The sequence below is a fragment of the Aotus nancymaae genome, unplaced genomic scaffold (genome assembly GCF_030222135.1).
Source record: "Aotus nancymaae isolate 86718 unplaced genomic scaffold, 86718_ANA_hifiasm-v0.15.2.pri h1tg000011l, whole genome shotgun sequence".
NCBI lineage: Eukaryota > Metazoa > Chordata > Mammalia > Primates > Aotidae > Aotus > Aotus nancymaae.
The window spans coordinates 3106486-3124111 of record NW_026988422.1 but is presented as its reverse complement, the minus strand read 5'-3'; the positions used below and the strand labels follow the sequence as shown (position 1 = coordinate 3124111).

General features: G+C 36.8%; 1 protein-coding gene across 4 annotated transcripts in view; it reads left to right on the top strand.

Annotated features, from left to right (window-relative positions):
* Nucleotides 1–17626, top strand: part of SENP7 (SUMO specific peptidase 7) — a 255859-nt gene that overhangs the window by 209541 nt on the left and 28692 nt on the right. For all 4 annotated transcript variants that reach the window (XM_064374570.1, XM_012476798.2, XM_012476793.2 and 1 more), the window contains 3 exons: nucleotides 293–632; nucleotides 2359–2516; nucleotides 11791–11937. In XM_064374570.1, the coding sequence (XP_064230640.1) occupies nucleotides 293–632; nucleotides 2359–2516; nucleotides 11791–11937 (645 nt within the window). The remainder of the gene's footprint in view (nucleotides 1–292; nucleotides 633–2358; nucleotides 2517–11790; nucleotides 11938–17626) is intronic.

Here is a 17626-nt window from a genome sequence, read left to right as displayed (position 1 = left end):
AAAGTTGACTTAGATAGTGGGAGACCGTCTGATAAAGCATTTGTAAAGATGGAAATCTCCTAATTTTGCCCTTTAAAAAATTATCAGGCATCAGATTGGACAGACCAAACCCTGTATCTTTATACTTGGGAGACAGTGTCAAGCATAACATAGTATCATTGTTTAGTTTTCTATCCATCTACTTATAGAAATGATATAATATTTTTCTTTTTATATATTTTTTAAGAATTTAAAAATGGATTAAGGAAGCCAAATTTGAAAAATGCTATTTTTTCTCTGTGTTTATGTTTAGAAAAAACAAGAAGATGACTCAGCAGTATCCACTGAGTTTGAAAAGTCAAGTGAAAACTATCATCAGGATCCAAAACTGCTTGAAGAAATTACATCTAAACCTACAAAAAGTCATTTTAGTAAACTATCCTCACTTAACAGTCAGGAGTTGGCTTTTAGTAACACCACCAAAAGTGCCTCTGCCTGTTCAACCACTGAAACTGTTGAGAACTCTAATTCCAATGATACTGTGGGGATTTCTTCCCTGGTTGAGAAGGATGAGAGTGAGTTGAATACAATAGAAAAGGCTATTCTAAGAGAACATAATGAAGGGAACCAATCATTGATCTCAGCTGAACCAAGTAAGTGACAGGAGGATTATAAAGTTACTTAATTTCCTCTGTTAGTAGTTTTTTCTTCCTCTTGAACAAATTTGGCTAAGGCAATAAGCTGTTTATGACATCACTGTGGAATATATTAACTTTAGGAAAAAAGGCTTGGAGTTTGGGGTCTCCTTCATAAGACTTAAAATATTTATTGAGGTAAACTAATGGAGGATTTGAAAACAGAAGTAATTTTTTCTTAGATTAGTACACTTTAATCTCAGTAGTTTAAAAATAGATTCTTTAAGGACCATCATTACTATCATTTAGTTGATGAAGGTGAAGTGTGGAGAGTTTAAGTGCTATCTAATTATTATTAATTTTGATTTAAGCAGCCTCTGAGTAGTTGATGCCATCACCTGGTACAAAGAAATTTCAAAGGTTTTAGAGGATCTCCAGTGAATAGTCTCCCACATTTTCCCCTAGTTATTCATTTCCCCCTCCTTGAAGCAATTCATGTAACAGGAATTAAAGTACAGTTTAGTGGTGGCACAATACACTGTTAGAACTAGAACTTGTTCCTAAGGCCTCCTCATGGCTTTATCCATTTTTAAACATCTTTATTCTTTAGAAGGTAAGGGTACAGGTAACTGTTGAATAATTGTGCTGATATGGAGTCATTGCCTATAACTGCTATAAATCAGACAACAAATGATAGGTATGTTTCTAAATTGAATAAATTTAGATGATTTAACAGGATTATTAAAAATAAATTGCATTAATTAGAAAGTTCCTTTTTTTTTTTGAGACAGAGTCTGGCTCTGTCAGCTGGGCTGGAGTGCAATGATGCGACCTGAGCTCACTGCTACCTCTGCCTCCTGGGCTCAAGCAATTCTCCTGCCTCAGCCTCCTGAGTAGCTGGGATTACAGGTGTGCACCACCATGCTCGGCTAAATTTTTCTATTATTGTTATTGTTGGAGATGATGGTTCGCTCTTGTTGTCCAGACTGGAGTGCAATGGCACGATCTCAGCTCACCGCAACCTCTGCCTCCCAGGTTCAAGCAATTCTCTTGCCTTAGCCTCCAAGTAACTGGGATTACAGGCATGTGTCACCACACCCGGCTAATTTTGTATTTTTAGTAGAGACGGGGTTTCTCCATGTTGGTAAGGCTGGTCTTGAACTCCTGACCTCAGGTGATCTGCCTGTCTTGGCCTCCCAAAGTGCTGGGATTACAGGCGTGAGCCATTACGCCCAGCCAATGTTTGTATTTTTAGTAGAGAGGGGGTTTCACCATGTTGGCCAGGCTGGTCTTGAACTCCTGACCTCAGGGGATCCACCCACCTCAGCCTCCCAAAGTCCTGGGATTACAGGAGTGAGCCACCATTCCCAGCTGAAAGTTTTTTTTTTTTTTTTTAAATATATGATTGTTACACATTTAAAATACGTTTTTTTTGGCTGGGTGCAGTAGCTCACGCCTGTAATCTCAGCACTTTGGGAGGATGAGGTAGTTGGATTACCTGAGGTCAGGAGTTTGAGACCAGCCTGGCCAGCATGGTGAAACCCTGTCTCTACTAAAAATACAAGAGTTGGCTGGTGTGGTGGTGGGCACTTGTAATCCCAGCTACTTGGGAGGTTAAGACAGGAGAATTGCTTGAGCCTGGGAGGTGGAGGTTGCAGTGAGCCAAGATCAGGAGACTGTGTCTGATAAAAAAAAAAAAATAAAAAATAAATAAATAAAATTACATTTTTCTTTTCCTTTTTAGTTGTTGTTTCCAGTGATGATGAAGGACCTGTTGAACATAAAAAATCAGAAATTCTTAACTTACAACCTAAGCAAGACCATGAGTCAACTGATAAAAATGAGAGTACTTCTGAATCAGCATTATCAGAACTACCATTGATGACACGTGAATCTGTGCAGGTAATTTACTTCTGTCTTTTCACAGATAAATGAAATATACACTGTTGTTAATGACTGTTACTTGTTTTATCAAGCAGAACACTGTAATGAAAATTAGAAATTTTCTTAGTTTGAATTTTGAGACAACTTTTTTATAGTAGAGTAAAATACATAGTTGTCTTTATTTTGAAATAAAAGATTATACCATTTTTTTCTGGTCATTTATATCTTTTCAGTCCAAATATTCTATGACTTGAATTTTTTTATGGCTTTCATTGGACATTTCAATAACATTTTGTAGAATTAAATACATTTTCTAAAATTTATATGTCTGGTCTTGGAGTATTTTGGCTACTTGGAATTATTCCTTTTTCTCACATACTATGAAGGCAGTATAATATAGAGGAAAGAACATGGCTTTGGGGATACAGGTCAGAAACCTTATCAGGTTTGGCAAGTCCTCTGTCTCTTCCTTCTTACAGAAAATAATGAATGGAAGTGTGTTAGTTTAGTATCAGTCAATTAGTTCAGTCCTTTAAAGAGTGTAGGTCTAAAATACGTTCAAATCATTTATTATCGGTATTTATTCTTTTTAAAAAAAATATATATTATTGCACTCTAGGTTCTAGGGTACAAGTAAAGAATATGCAGGATTGTTGCATAGGTACATACATGGCAGTATGGTTTGTTGCCTCCGTCCCCATCACCAATATCTGGCATTTCTCCCCATGTTATCCCTCCCCAGCTCCCTACCTCCCACTGTCCCTACCCTAGTCCTCACCAATAGACTCCAGTGTATGATGCTCCCCTCCCTGTGTCCATGTGTTCTCATTGTTGAACACCCGCCTATGAGTGAGAACAGGCAGTGTTTGATTTTCTGTTCTTGTGTCAGTTTGCTGAGAATGATGGTTTCCAGGTACATCCATATCCCTACAAAGGACACAAACTCATCATTTTTTATGGCTGCATGTATTCCATGGTGTATATGTGCCACATTTTCCCTGTCCAGTCTATCATCACTGGGCATTTGGGTTGGTTTCAGGTCTTTGCTATTGTAAACAGTGCTGCAGTAAACATACATGTGCATATGTCTTTATAATAGAATGATTTATAATCCTTTAAATATATACCCAGTAAAGGGATTGCTGAATCAAATGGAATTTCTATTACTAGGTCTTTGAGGAATTGCCACGCTGTTTTCAACAATGGTTGAACTAATTTACATTCCTACCAACAGTGTAAAAGTGTTCCTATTTCTCCACATCCTCTTCAGCATCTATTGTCTGCAGAATTGCCATTCTAACTGGTGTGAGATGGTATCTCAATGTGGTTTTGATTTGCATTTCTCTAATGACCAGTGATGATGAGCAATTTTTCATATGTTTATTGGCCTCATATATGTCTTCTTTTGAAAAGCATCTGTTCATATCCTTTGCCCACTTTTGGATGGGTTTGTTTGTTTTTTTTCTTGTAAATCTGTTTTAGTTCTTTGTAGATTCTGGATATTAGCTCTTTGTCAATTCTGGATATTAGCTCTTTGTCAGATGGGTGGATTGCAAAAATTTTTTCCCATTCTGTTGGTTGCCGGTTCACTCCGATGATTATTTCTTTTGCTGTGCAGAAACTCTTAAGTTTAATTAGATCCCATTTGTGTATTTTGGCTTTTGTTGCTAATGGTTTTGGTGTTTTAGTCATGAAGTCCTTGCCTATGCATATGTCCTGAATGGTTTTGCCTCGGTTTTCTTCTAGGGTTTTTATGGTGTTAGGTCTTATGTTTAAGTCTTTAATCCATCTGGAGTTACTTTTAGTGTAAGGTGTCAGGAAGGAGTCCAGTTTCTGCTTTCTGCACATGGCTAGCCAGTTTTTCCAACACCATTTATTAAACAGGGAATTCTTTCCCCATTGCTTATTTTTGTCAGGTTTGTCAAAGATCAGATGGTTGTAGATGTGTGGCGTTGCCTCTGAGGCCTGTGTTCTGTTCCATTGGTCTATATCTCTGTTTTGGTACCAGTACCATGCTGTTTTGATTACTGTAGCCTTGTAGTATAGTTTGAAGTCAGATAGCATGATGCCTCCAGCTTTGTTGTTTTTGCTTAGAATTGACTTGGCTATGGGGGCTCTCTTTTGGTTCCATATGAAGTTTAAGGTGGTTTTTTCCAGTTCTGTGAAGAGGATCATAGATAGCTTGATGGGGATAGCATTGAATCTATAAATTGCTTTGGGCAGTATGGCCATTTTCACAATATTGATTTTTCCTAACCATGAGCATGGAATGTTTTTCCATCTGTTTGTGTCTTCTCTTATTTCCTTGAGCAGTGGTTTGTAGTTCTCCTTGAAGAGGTCCTTTACATCCTTTCTTAGTTGTATTCCTAGGTATTTTATTCTCTGTGTAGCAATTGTGAATGACAGTTCATTCTTGATTTGGCTCTGTTTGTCTATTATTGGTGTATAGGAATGCTTGTGATTTCTGCACATTGATTTTGTATCCTGAGACTTTGCTGAAGTTGCTTATCAGTTTCAGGAGATTTTGGGCTGAGACGATGGGGTCTTCTAAATATACAATCTTGTCATCTGCAAATAGAGACAGTTTGACTTCCTTCTTTCCTAATTGAATACCCTTTATTTCTTTTTCTTGCCTGATTGCTCTGGCTAGAACTTCCAATACTATATTGAATAGGAGTGGTGAGAGAGGGCATCCTTGTCTAGTGCCAGATTTCAAAGGGAATGCTTTCAGTTTTTGCCCATTCAGTATGATATTGGCTGTGGGTTTGTTGTAAATAGCTTTTAGTATTTTGAGATGTGTTCTGTCGATACCTAGTTTATTGAGAGTTTTTAGCATAAAGCGCTGTTGAATTTTGTTGAAGGTCTTCTCTGCATCAATTGAGATAATCATGTGGTTTTTGTCTTTGGTTCTGTTTATGTGGTGAATTCCGTTTATAGACTTGTGTATGTTGAACCAGTCTTGCATCCCCATGATGAAGCCTACTTGATCATGATGGATAAGCTTTTTGATGTGCTGTTGCAATTGGTTTGCCAGTATTTTATTGAAGATTTTTGTATGTATGTTTATCATGGATATTGGCCTGAAGTTTTCTTTTCTTGTTGAGTCTTTGCTGGGTTTTGGTATCAGGATAATGTTGGTCTCATAAAATGATCTAGGAAAGATTCCCTCTTTGTATTGTTTGGAATAGTTTCAGAAGGAGTGGTACCAGCCCCTCCTTTTATATCTGATAGAATTCAGCTATGAATCCATCTGGACCTGGGCTTTTTTTATTTGGTAAGCTATGAATTGCTGCCTCAACTTCAGCCCTTGTTATTGGTCTATTGATGGTTTCACGTTCTTCCTGATTCAGGCTTGGGAGGGTGCAAGTGTCCAGGAATTTATCCATTTCTTCCAGGTTTACTGGTTTATGTGCATAGAGTTCTTTGTAGTAATCTCTGATGGTGGTTTGTATTTTTGTGGGATGAGTGGTGGTATCCCCTTCATCGTTTTTTATTGCATCTATTTGATTCTTCTCTCCTTTCTTTTTTATTAATCTGGCTAGCGGTCTGTCTGTTTTGTTGATCTTTTCAAAAAACCAACTCCTGGATTGTTAATTTTTTGAAGGATTTTTTGTGTCTTTATCTCCTTCAGTTCTGCTCTGATCTTTAGTTATTTCTTGTCTTCTGCTAGCTTTTGAGTTTTTTTGATCTTGCTCCTCTAGCTCTTTCAATTTTGATTGCAGGTGTCTATTTTAGCTCTTTCATTGTTTCTCATGTGGGCCTTTATTGCTATAAATTTTCCTCTAGACACTGCTTTAAACATGTCTCAGAGAATTTGGTACGTTGTGTCTTCGTTCTTGTTAGTTTCGAAGAATATCTTAATTTCTACCTTCATTTCTTTGTTTATCCTGGTAACATTCAAGAGCCAGTTGTTCAGTTTCCATGAAGTTGTGCGGTTCTGAGTTAGTTTCTTAATCCTGAGTTCTAATTTGATTGTACTGTTGTCTGAGAGACTGTTATGATTTCTGTTCTTTTGCATTTGCTAAGGAGTGATTTACTTCCAATTATAGTCAGTTTTAGAGTAGGTGTGATGTGGTGCTGAGAAGAATGTATATTCTGTGGATTTGGGTTTGAGAGTTCTGTAGATGTCTATTAGTTTCGCTTGGTTGAGATCTGTGTTCAAGTCCTGGATATCCTTGTTAATTTTCTGTCTCGTTGATCTGTCTAATATTGACAGTGGAGTGTTAAAGCCTCCCACTATTATTGTGTGGGTGTCTAAGTCTCTTTGTAAGTCATTAAGAACTTGCTTTATGTATCTGGGTGCTCCTGTGTTGGATGCGTATATATTTAGGATCGTTAGCTCTTCTTGTTGCATTGATTCTTTTACCAGTATGTAGTGCCTTTCTTTGTCTCTTTCGATCTTTGTTGGTTTAAAGTCTATTTTATCCGATACTAGATTTGCAACTCCTTCTTTTTTTTTGCTCTCCATTTGCACGGTAAATCTTCCTCCATCCCTTTATTTTGAGCCTATGTGTATCCTTGCACATGAGATGGGTTTCCTGGATACAGCACACTGATGGGTTTTGACTTTTAATAAAATTTGCCAGTCTGTGTCTTTTGATTGGGGCATTTAGCCTATTTGCTTTTAAGGTTAATATTGTTATGTGTGAATTTGAACCTGCCAGTTTGATGCTAGTTCGTTGTTTTGCCCATTAGTTGATGCAGTTTCTTCATTGTGGTGTTGTTGTTTACCATTTGGCATGTTTTGGGAGTGGCTGGTACTGGTTGTTCCTTTCCTTGTATAGTGCTTCTTTCAGGAGTTCTCGTAAGGCAGAGCTGGTCATGACAAAATCTCTGAGCAATTGCTTGTTCATAAAGGATTTTATTTCTCCTTCGCTTAGTTTGGCTGGATATGAAATTCTAGGTTGAAATTTCTTTTCTTTAAGGATGTTGAATATTGGCCCCCACTCTTTTCTGACTTGTAGGGTTTCTGCTGAGAGATCTGCTGTGAGTCTGATGGGCTTCCATTTGTGAGTAACCTGAGCTTTCTCTCTGGCTGCCCTTAGCATTTTTTCCTTCATTTCAACCCTGGTGAATCTGACGATTATGTGCCTTGGGGTTGCTCTTCTTGAGGAGTATCTTTGTGGTGTTCTCTGTATATCCTGTATTTGAATATTGGCCTGCCTTGCTAGGTTGGGGAAGTTCTCCTGGATAATATCCTGAAGGGTTTTTTCCAGCTTGGATTCATTCTCTCTGTTACTTTCAGGTACACCTACCAAACGTAGATTAGGTCTTTTCATAAAATCCCATATTTCTTGGAGGCTTTGTTCATTTCTTTTCACTCTGTTTTCTCTAATCTTGCTTCTCATTTTATTTCATTGAGTTGATCTTTAATCCCTGATATCCTTCTGCGGGGTAGATTTGGCTATTGAAACTTGTGTATGGTTTGTGAAGTTCACGTGTTGTGTTTTTTCAGCTCCTTCAATTCATTTATATTCTTTTCTAAGCAATTTTTCTGATTATTTCTTCAAAGCTTTTTTCATGGTTCTTAGTTTCTTTGTATGGAGTAAGAACATCTTTTTTTTAGCTCAGAGAAGTTTGTTATTACCCACTTTCTGAAGCCTGTTTCTGTCAATTCATCAGACTCATTCTCCATCCAGCCTTGTTCCCTTACTGGTGAGGAGTTGTGATCCCTTGGAGGCGGAGAGGCATTCTGGTTTTGAATGTTTTCATCCTTTTTGCACCAGTTTATTCCCATCTTTGTGGATTTATTTACCTGTGGTCTTTGTAGTTGGTGACTTTCAGATGGGGTCTCTGAGTGGATGTCATTTTTGTTGATGATGAAGTTATTTGTTTCTGTTTTTTAGTTTTCCTTCTAACAATCAGGTCCCTCTGCTGTAGGATTGCTGAGGTCCATTCCAGACCCTGCTTGCCTGGGGATCACCTGCAGCGACTGCAGAACAGTAAGGGTTGCTGCCAGTTTCTTCTTCTGTTATCTTTGTCCTAGAAGGATACCCACCAGGTGTCAGCCTGAGCTCTCCTTTATGAGGTGTCTCCTTGGATATACGGGGATCGGGGAGCTGCTTGAGGAGACAGTCTGTCCCTTATAGGAGCTCAAGTGCTGAGCTGTAAGCTCTGTTGTTCTGTTCAGAGCTGCTGGGCAGGTACATTTAAGTCTGCTGTGGCGGAGCTCATACCTACCTTTTTTTCCCAAGTGCTCTGTCCTGGGAAGGTGGGTCTTTATTTCTAAGTTCCTGACCTGCTGCTACCTTATTTTCAGAGATGCCCTGTCCAGCACGGACGTAGCCTGCTCACAGTCTGCCAGCAAAGGTGTTGCTGAGCTGCTGTGGGCTCTGCCCAGGTGCTGTGTGAACTTCCTTGTGGTTTTGTTTATAGAGGTATAGTTAGAACTGCCTTGGTAATGGTGGTCTGCCTCAGTAATGGCACGCTGTCTCTGTAATGGCGGATTGCCTCAGTAATGGCGGACTGCCTCGGTAATGATGGACTGCCTCAGTAATGGCGGACTGCCTCAGTAGTGTGGACTGCCTCAGTAATGGCTGACATCCTTCCCCCCACAGAGCTTGACCGTCCCAAGTCCAGCTGTGCTTGCTGTGAAACTCTCAATCCATAATGTTTCAGATTGCTGGTCTTTGTAGAGGTGGGACCTGCTGAACCAGATCACCTGGCTCCCTGTTTCAGCCCTCTCTTTTTCAGTTGAATGGGTGACTCCGTCTCCCAGGTGGTCCAGGCACCAGTTGAAACGGCGCCCAGATTTGTGTGAGTTTTTGTGTGCAGACCCACTGCACCGGCTGAAACTGCTGTGCTGGAGACTCGTGGCACTTTTCTGTCTGGAAATCCCCAGGTCTGTGGACAGTAAAAATTCATTTGGAAATGCGGTGATCACTCACCCTCTGCATTCTCGCTGGGAACTGCGCTCCAGAGCTGTTCCTATTCGGCCATCTTGGATCTTCCTTCCTTGTTCCCTTCCTCCCTCCCTCCCTTCCTTTCTCTCTCTCTCTCTTCTCTTTCTTTCTTTCTTTCTCTTTCTTTTGCTCACTCTCTTTGTCTTTCTTTCTCTTTCTGTCTCTCTTTCTTTTCTTTTTCTCTTTTTCTTTTTTCTTTCCAGGGTTTTTCTCTGTTACCCAGGCTGGAGTGCAGTGGCATGATCATGGCTTACTGCAGCCTCAACCTCTTGGGGCTCAAGCATCCCTTTCATTCAACCTCTCAGGGAGCTGAGACCATAGGCTTGTGCCAGCATGACTGGCTTATGTGTTTAAAATATATATTATTTGTGGAGATGATGTCTCCCTATGTTGTTCAGGCTGGTCTCTAAGTCCTGGGCTCAAGCAGTCCTCCTAACTCTATCTCCTAAAGTGCTAGGATCACATGCATGATGAGCTACTACTCTTGGCTGGTACTCTTTCTTATTATTAGCCTCTGATTATTCTGTTTGTAAGAAAAGATTATCATTGACCACCAGTGCAGAATTCTGGTAAACTTCTTTTGTTTTGTTTTTGAATAATGTCAGAGACTGTTATTTTGCAGTGTATGATGAAGAGTTTGGTCTGATTATTGTTTCATGGGTATTTGCTTTTGCATTTGGTATTCCATGTAGAAATCACCTCATCAGCTTTGTTCTGAATTTTTGCAAAAATGTAACCATTTTTGCCAGATTGGGTCAATATCCTACTTGATGGTTTAGTTGTATATATAATGAAAAGTGACAGTGTTGATAATGAATTTAAACTTGTAGAAGAATTAGGCCTTGGCAAGGTATCAATTGACAATGCAGTATGAACTCATCATATTATAAGAAAATAACATATCTTGTGGAATTTACTAAATTCATAATCACAACCAAGCAGCCAATACTGTGAAGAGCTACCAAGACATATATGGCAGAATGCCACATCTGTGTGCTTTCTTGTTCCAGTTTTAAATGAATTATGAGAAATATGGATTGGTCATTTTTAACAGCCAGCTAGTTTTTTACAAAATGTGACGTGAATATAATAGTATAATAAATAAACATAAGAATGACAAAGAAATTCAATTAAGCAGGTAAATGGCATTAAGAGTTGGGTTTAAAATAATGACTATGATACATGTTTTAGATGAGGATTAGTCACATTTGCTAGAGGTAAGAGGGGAGTGAGTATATATGCATAGTAATTGCTTTAGTGGTAATCTGTTTATTCAGTCATGTGTGATAGGAATAATGTGCAGAGGTTAGGCACATTTGAAAAAGTTGAAAAAGTCATCTGAAAGTAGTGTAAAATTTAGAAGAAATTGTCAGAAAGTTGCTGATATTGCCTATTTTTCTATTATAATTTAAAAGCAAGTTATGTAGTCATTTGAGTGGAAGTGATGTGATTTTTGAGGTTTTAGGCAAGTATAAGCCATTTCTGGTTGGTTGTCTTCAAACATAGAGTATACAATAAAGCATATAGATTTGATATCACAGATCGTTCTTAGGCGTTTACATTCCTTCATGGCACATTAAAAGTACAGTATCACGTAGTCCTAAAGATGGGAACAACAGACATTGGAGACTCCAAAGGTAGGGGGAGGGATGAGGGGAGCCCGGGCTGTAAAACTTCCTGTTGGGTACTGTCTGGGTGATAGGTTCAATAGAAGTCCAAATCTCAACTTCATGCAATACACATTTGTAACAAATCTGCACATGTACCCCCGAATCTAAAATAAAAATAATTTTTTAAAGGGCTGTAGCAAGAACGTTATTTTGGTTAATGGAAACAATTTTATGTCGTTGAAGTGACACTGGGCCTGGACTGGGAAACCCACATTTGAATCTTTGTTTTGCTTCTTACTAATCACATAATTTTGGGCAAGTCACTTAACCATTGTAAATATCCATTATTTATGAAATGGAAAACTAAAAAAACCTGCCTATAGGGTGGTTGTGGGGTTTAAAAGAGATAATATATTTTAAAACTCATTTTAAACAAAAATACATATATGTTTAAAACTTATTTCTGTCAAGTTAAAAATGAATAAAACCTATTAGAGACTACTGAATGTGAAACCTTGGCTTTGATACAGAGGAGTATATATTTCTGGAGCGTAGGCTGTGAAATTAATTTTGGATTCGACTGTTTAGTGTAATTTTCTCAAAGGTAAGTCTTATATTTTTCAGAAAAAAAATCTAGATAATGATTTCTTCGCAGTAACAACAATCTAAAATTCTTCAAAAATTCACTAATAGTAATTTATAGAAGAATTTGACAGTGAATGTTATTTTCAGCATTTATATAATACAGTTATATGCATTTTATGATTTATTCCTTGTTAGATGTCATCTAAATTATGCCCTTATAATCCTGTCATGGAAAACATTTCCAGTATTATGCCTAGTAATGAGATGGATCTACAACTGGATTTTATATTTACTTCTGTTTATATTGGTAAAATAAAAGGAGCTTCTAAAGGTTGTGTTACAGTAAGTATATTTTCTTTTGGTTTTGGATCTTGGACAAGGCATTTTCATTTTTTTCTTAGCACAAATGAGAATAGAATTAAGATTTATTTTATATGGGACACTTTGGATATGTTGAAAGTCATTATACTCAATTTGAAATGTATCTTTAATTCTCCCTTCCTAAAATCCTACCTAATCTGACTACACTGATGAAAATCATGTGTGAAAAAAAATCACATGTAGAATTGATAATCTTTGGATTCTAAAAGTTATTTGATGGTAAAGTAAAATTTTTGCAAAGTATAGTTTGGAGCATAAAGAAGAAATCTCATTTTGCTAGTTTAAATGGTTGTAAACTGACTTCTAAATTAAGAATTTCTTCAAATTTCTAAATTAAGAATGTTCAGGAACCTAATCCTACTCTATTTTTCTAATTTTTTAAAAAATATTCTTCCTCATCTACTGTATATGAAAGAGAGACTGGATTCTACTCAGTTCTCTCTCTCTCTCTTTCTTTTTGCGGAGTGGGGGGCGGTGGACAGAGTCTCACTCTTTTGCCCAGGCTGGAGTGCAGTGGGGTAATCTTAGCTCGCTGCAACCTCTGCCTCCTGGGTTCAAGTGATTCTTGTGCCTCAGCCTCGCGAGTAGCCAGGACTACAAATGTGTGCCACCACACCTGGCTAATTTTTGTAATTTTTGGTAGAGATCGGATTTCACCATGTTCACCAAGCTCGTCTCAAACTTTTGGCCTCAAGTGATTCACCTGCCACAGCCTCCCGAAGTGCTGGGATTACAGGCATGAGTCACTGCGCCCAGCCAGTTCTCTATATTTTCTTACCATTTATACCTTTTAAAATCCTAATATCCTTTAAAGCTTCTTTGATATACTGACTCTTCCAGGAAACTTTCCCTGATCCCTCCTTGTCAGACAGAATTAACTTTTTTCTTTGCTGTATACTTATAACACTTCATTTGTACTTCTAAGATTTATTCTGTGTTTTATAATTACTTATATTCTTGTCTAAACCTCTCCATTAGCCTTTAAGCTTCTTATGGTAAAGAACCACGGTTTTAGTTCCTTTTATACCTTCCATAAATGTTTCAACTCTAAGTAGGCACTTAAGTGTTTGTTGAAGTGACTGTGTCAGATTTAGTAACTTAGGCATTTTTATATCAGTTTCATTAATATTTCAATGTATTAGGGATAGGTCAGAGATTATAAAAATGCTAAGATATGGTTTCTGCTTTCAGGGGACTTTTAATCTAATGGGAGAGACACATGTAAATATTTACATTATGGTAAAATGTAAAACAGAAGTATGTACAAGAAGGGTGCATATGGCAATAGATATCTATCAGTGTCTGGAGGAATCAGGAAAGGCTTCACAGAGAAGAGCACATGAATAAGACATGAAGTACCTGTTGTTTACTTGGTAGCCATGCAGACAAAGACCTAATCCCAAATTCCGGGAACTGCAAATAATGGTAGTTTGTGATGTAGTCAACATTGCTTTGAAAGCTCAAGAATGATTTAATTTAAAATTAATATTTTTTGGCCACTGGTTTTCACTGATTTTGGCATGTCTGGTGTGATTTTACAATTCTTTTTCTTTAAGGAATTTTATTCATTTTTCAGGATTTTCTCTCCTATTTTACTTTATTGTTTTAAATTCAGGTTTACCCAGTTGTTTCTGTTGAGTTCTTTGTAATGGCAAAAAGTCAGTTAACCTGAATATATGCCAGTAATGATTAGCCGGGGGAGAAAAATACAATATAAATATTCAACAGTGGAATTTCTATTAATTAAAGTATCACTTATATTATTACACAGACAGATGGGCATGTTATGCTCAAAACCAACATTAAGCAAAAAACCACAGACAAATTAGTAAAGGAACAATGTTACAGACACATATATCTTGCTTAGAGACAGCTGCCACTCACTGTATAGTATATATCATTACATATTCTTCATATATATATATATATGTTAAAACAAAGGGATATTATATAATATGTACTATTTTATACCTTACCGTAGTTTAATTAATTTAATTCCTTTACTTATTTTGGGATATTTGGTTGTCTTTAAAAATTTTTAATTGTTGGTCATTTCAGTTGTCCCAATATTTTGCTATTACAAATAGTAGGGGACTGCAAGTATTCAATAAGTGTCATAAAGTGGTCCTAAAAGTTAATTGTCAGAAGTCCTGGGCAGGGCAATCAGGCAAGAGAAAGAAAGAAAGTACGTTCATATTGGAAGAGAGGAAGTCAAATTTTTCCTGTTTGCAGATGACATGATTCGATGTCTGGATTATCTCTATATATTTACGTGTATTATATATAAATTTTCTAGATATAGGATCCCAGTCCAAAAGCTCCTTCAGCTGATAAACAACTTCAGCAAAGTTTCAGGATACAAAATCAAAGTATAAAAATTACTAGAACTCCTATACACCAACAGTAGCAAAGTCAAGAGCCAAATCAGAAATGCAATTCCATTCACAACTGCCACAAAGTGAATAAAATACCTATGAATATAGCTAACCAGGGAGGCGAAAGATCTCTACCATGAGAACTGCAAAACACTGTTCAAAGAAATCAGATGACACAAACAAATGCAAAAGCATTCCATGTTCACGGATAGGAAGAATCAATAGAATTAAAATGGCCATCCTGCCCAAAGTAGTTTATAGATTCAGTGCCATTCCTATCAAATTACTGATGATATTCTTCACAGAAATAAAAAAAACTATTTAAAAATTCATATGGAATCAGGAAAAAAAAAAAAAAAAAGACTGATTGCCAAGGCAATCCTAAGCAAAAGGAACAAAGCTGGAGGTATCATGTTTCCTGACTTCAAACTGTACTGTAGGGCTATAGTAACCAAAACAGTATGATACTGGTACAAAAACAGACACACAGGTCAATGGAACAGAATAGAGAGTCTGGAAATAAGGCTGCACACCTATGACTATCTGATCTTTGACAAAGCTGACAAAAACAAGCAATGGGGAAGGGACTCACTATTCAATAAATGGTTCTAGGATAACTGGCTAGCCATATTCAGAATACTGAAGCTGGACCCCTTCCTTATACCGTACACAAAAATCAGCTCAAAATGGTTTAGAGACTTAAATGTAAAACCCAAAACTATAAAATCCCTGTAAGACAACCTAAGCAGTACCATTGTGAATATAGGCACAGGCAAAGATTTCATGACGAGGATGTGAAAATCACCACAAAATCAAAAATTGACAAATGGGATCTAGATAAACTAAGGAACTTCTGCACAGCAAAAGAAACTATCAACAGAGTAAACAACCTACAGAATGGGAGAAAATATTTGCAAACTAGGCATCTGATGAAGATCTAATATCTAGCATCTATAAGGAACAAATTCACAGGAAAAAATAAACCATTAGAAAGTGGACAAGGGACATGAGCAGACACTTCTCCAAAGAAGACGTACATGTGGCCAACAAGCATATGAGAAAAGCTCAGTATTACTGATCATTAGAGAAATCCAAACCAAAGCCACAGTGAGATACCATCTCACACCTTTCAGAATGGCCATTATTAAAAAGTCAGTAACAGATGCTGGCAAGGTTGTAGAGAAAAGGAAGGACTTACATACTGTTGGAAGTGTAAATTAGTTCAATCATTGTGGAAAGTAATGTGGTGATTCCTCAAAGAACCAAAAACAGAATTACCATTCAACACAGCAATCCCATTACTGGTATTACACCTAGACAAATATAAGTCATTCTACCAAAAAGACATATGCATGTGAATTGCAGTACTATTCGTAATAGCAAACATATAGAATCAACCTAAATGCCCATCAGTGACAGATTGGATAAAGAAAATGTAGTGCATATATGCCATGTACTATGCAGGTAAAAAAGAACGAGATCTTGTCTTTTGTGGAAATGTGATGGAGCTGGAGGCCATTATCCTCATCAAACTAACCTAGGAACAGATAACCAAATACCACATATTCTCAGTTATAAGAATAACTGAGAATAAATAAAAGAATTTAAAAAAGGAATTCTTTTTCAGAATTCTTTTCTTTTTTGGTGTGTAAAGATATTAGAGAATTAAATTCATTTATTCTTCATATATTCAGTGACTACCTACTATATGTTAAACATTATTGTAGACACTAGAGATACTATTCTCACTCATGATAGTTATAATTTGGCTGAATTAGAAAAATAGTTATGGCTGGAAATTATTACATAAATTAGAGCCATGTTCCTGTATTTGGACACTTTAATTATTTTTTTTAGTGTAGCAAATGCTGCAATAAATGTAAACACTGTCCTTCTTAAAAATCTTTGTCGATAGTGCCAGAAATTAAGTAATACTATATTCAGAGAACTGTACTAGCTATTGTAAGAAATTATAAAATATCTCTTATTATCAGCTTTATTCTTAATTTTAAACAAAGTTGGTATAATTTCAGAGAACTAGGTTTACCTTATTGCCATGAATTTTTAATTATTTTTTTATCCAGGGGTTAAATCTGCTGGGAGGGAGCAGGGTTATAACTCTGGAGAGGTAACATGCTGGCCTAGTCATTATTCAGAGGTATAAATGAATATCAGATCCTTGCCAAGTAGAAAAGTTTGGTGGCTCCTGAGCACTTCATGGGGGAAAGTGAGATAATAATGTAGTAAGTAGAGATGGGGGACATACAGATGTACTACTTCTATTTTGTAATTTAGAAGTCATGGCTGTACAGACTCTAAAAAGCAAACACCCCTTCTGTTTATTTTTTAGAAGTAATGATTTACATTTGCCAAAATATATTTTATTGGATTAAAGACCCTGTGAAACATGCCAGAAAGAGTTTGGAAAGGGACAAATATACATTAAATATGGTGGCAATTATGTGAACATAATGATAATTACATATTTAGTTAAGCTACATAACATTCTTGATCAGATGCTAGTGTCTAATGATAACAGCTCTCCTTGAATAAGGATCTTACTAAAGCTGGAAGAGGTTCAGTAAGTTATCTAAGTTTACATACTTACTACTTGTGTAAGTGGTAGAGACAATAGAGGCAGGATTTTAACTCCAAGCTCAGCTTTTAGCTAATTATTATCTGTTGCCTCACATTTTGCTTTAGTGACTGACTTACCTACCCTATGGAATATAGGGCTTTATATTTGTTAAAGTACAATATAAAATAATTTTTAAATTGAAAAATAAATGGAGTCAAAATAAACCTGTGGATTCACCCAACATTGTATGGTACTTACATGGAGCTCACGTACCAAGAACATTTTGATTTTGTTATGTGCTCACAGACTATACCCTATTTGATCAATAAAATGTATTTAACAACAACAAAACTTAACCAAAGAATAAATAAATAGGTACAAATTCATTTGACATTAATGGAAAAGCAAATTTCAAAGCAAAAGTCTGTTTTAGATAGTACATGTAAGATTTACAGGTGCTCCACAACCCTATTATAAAAGTCAGATATATATAAAAGGTACCTGGAGAAAGTAAGTGTCCTGGGACAGAAGGAGCAGAAAGAGCAAGAACCTCAGTCAGAAGGGAATTCATAACATGAAACAAAGGAAGAGGAATGCTAGGAATGAAGATGTTGGTGGTACCCATCTAAAAGTCATCCAGGGAAGGGAATGTTCTGGCTTAGGGACTTAATTTGTGTTATTTTGACAGGTGTATCAC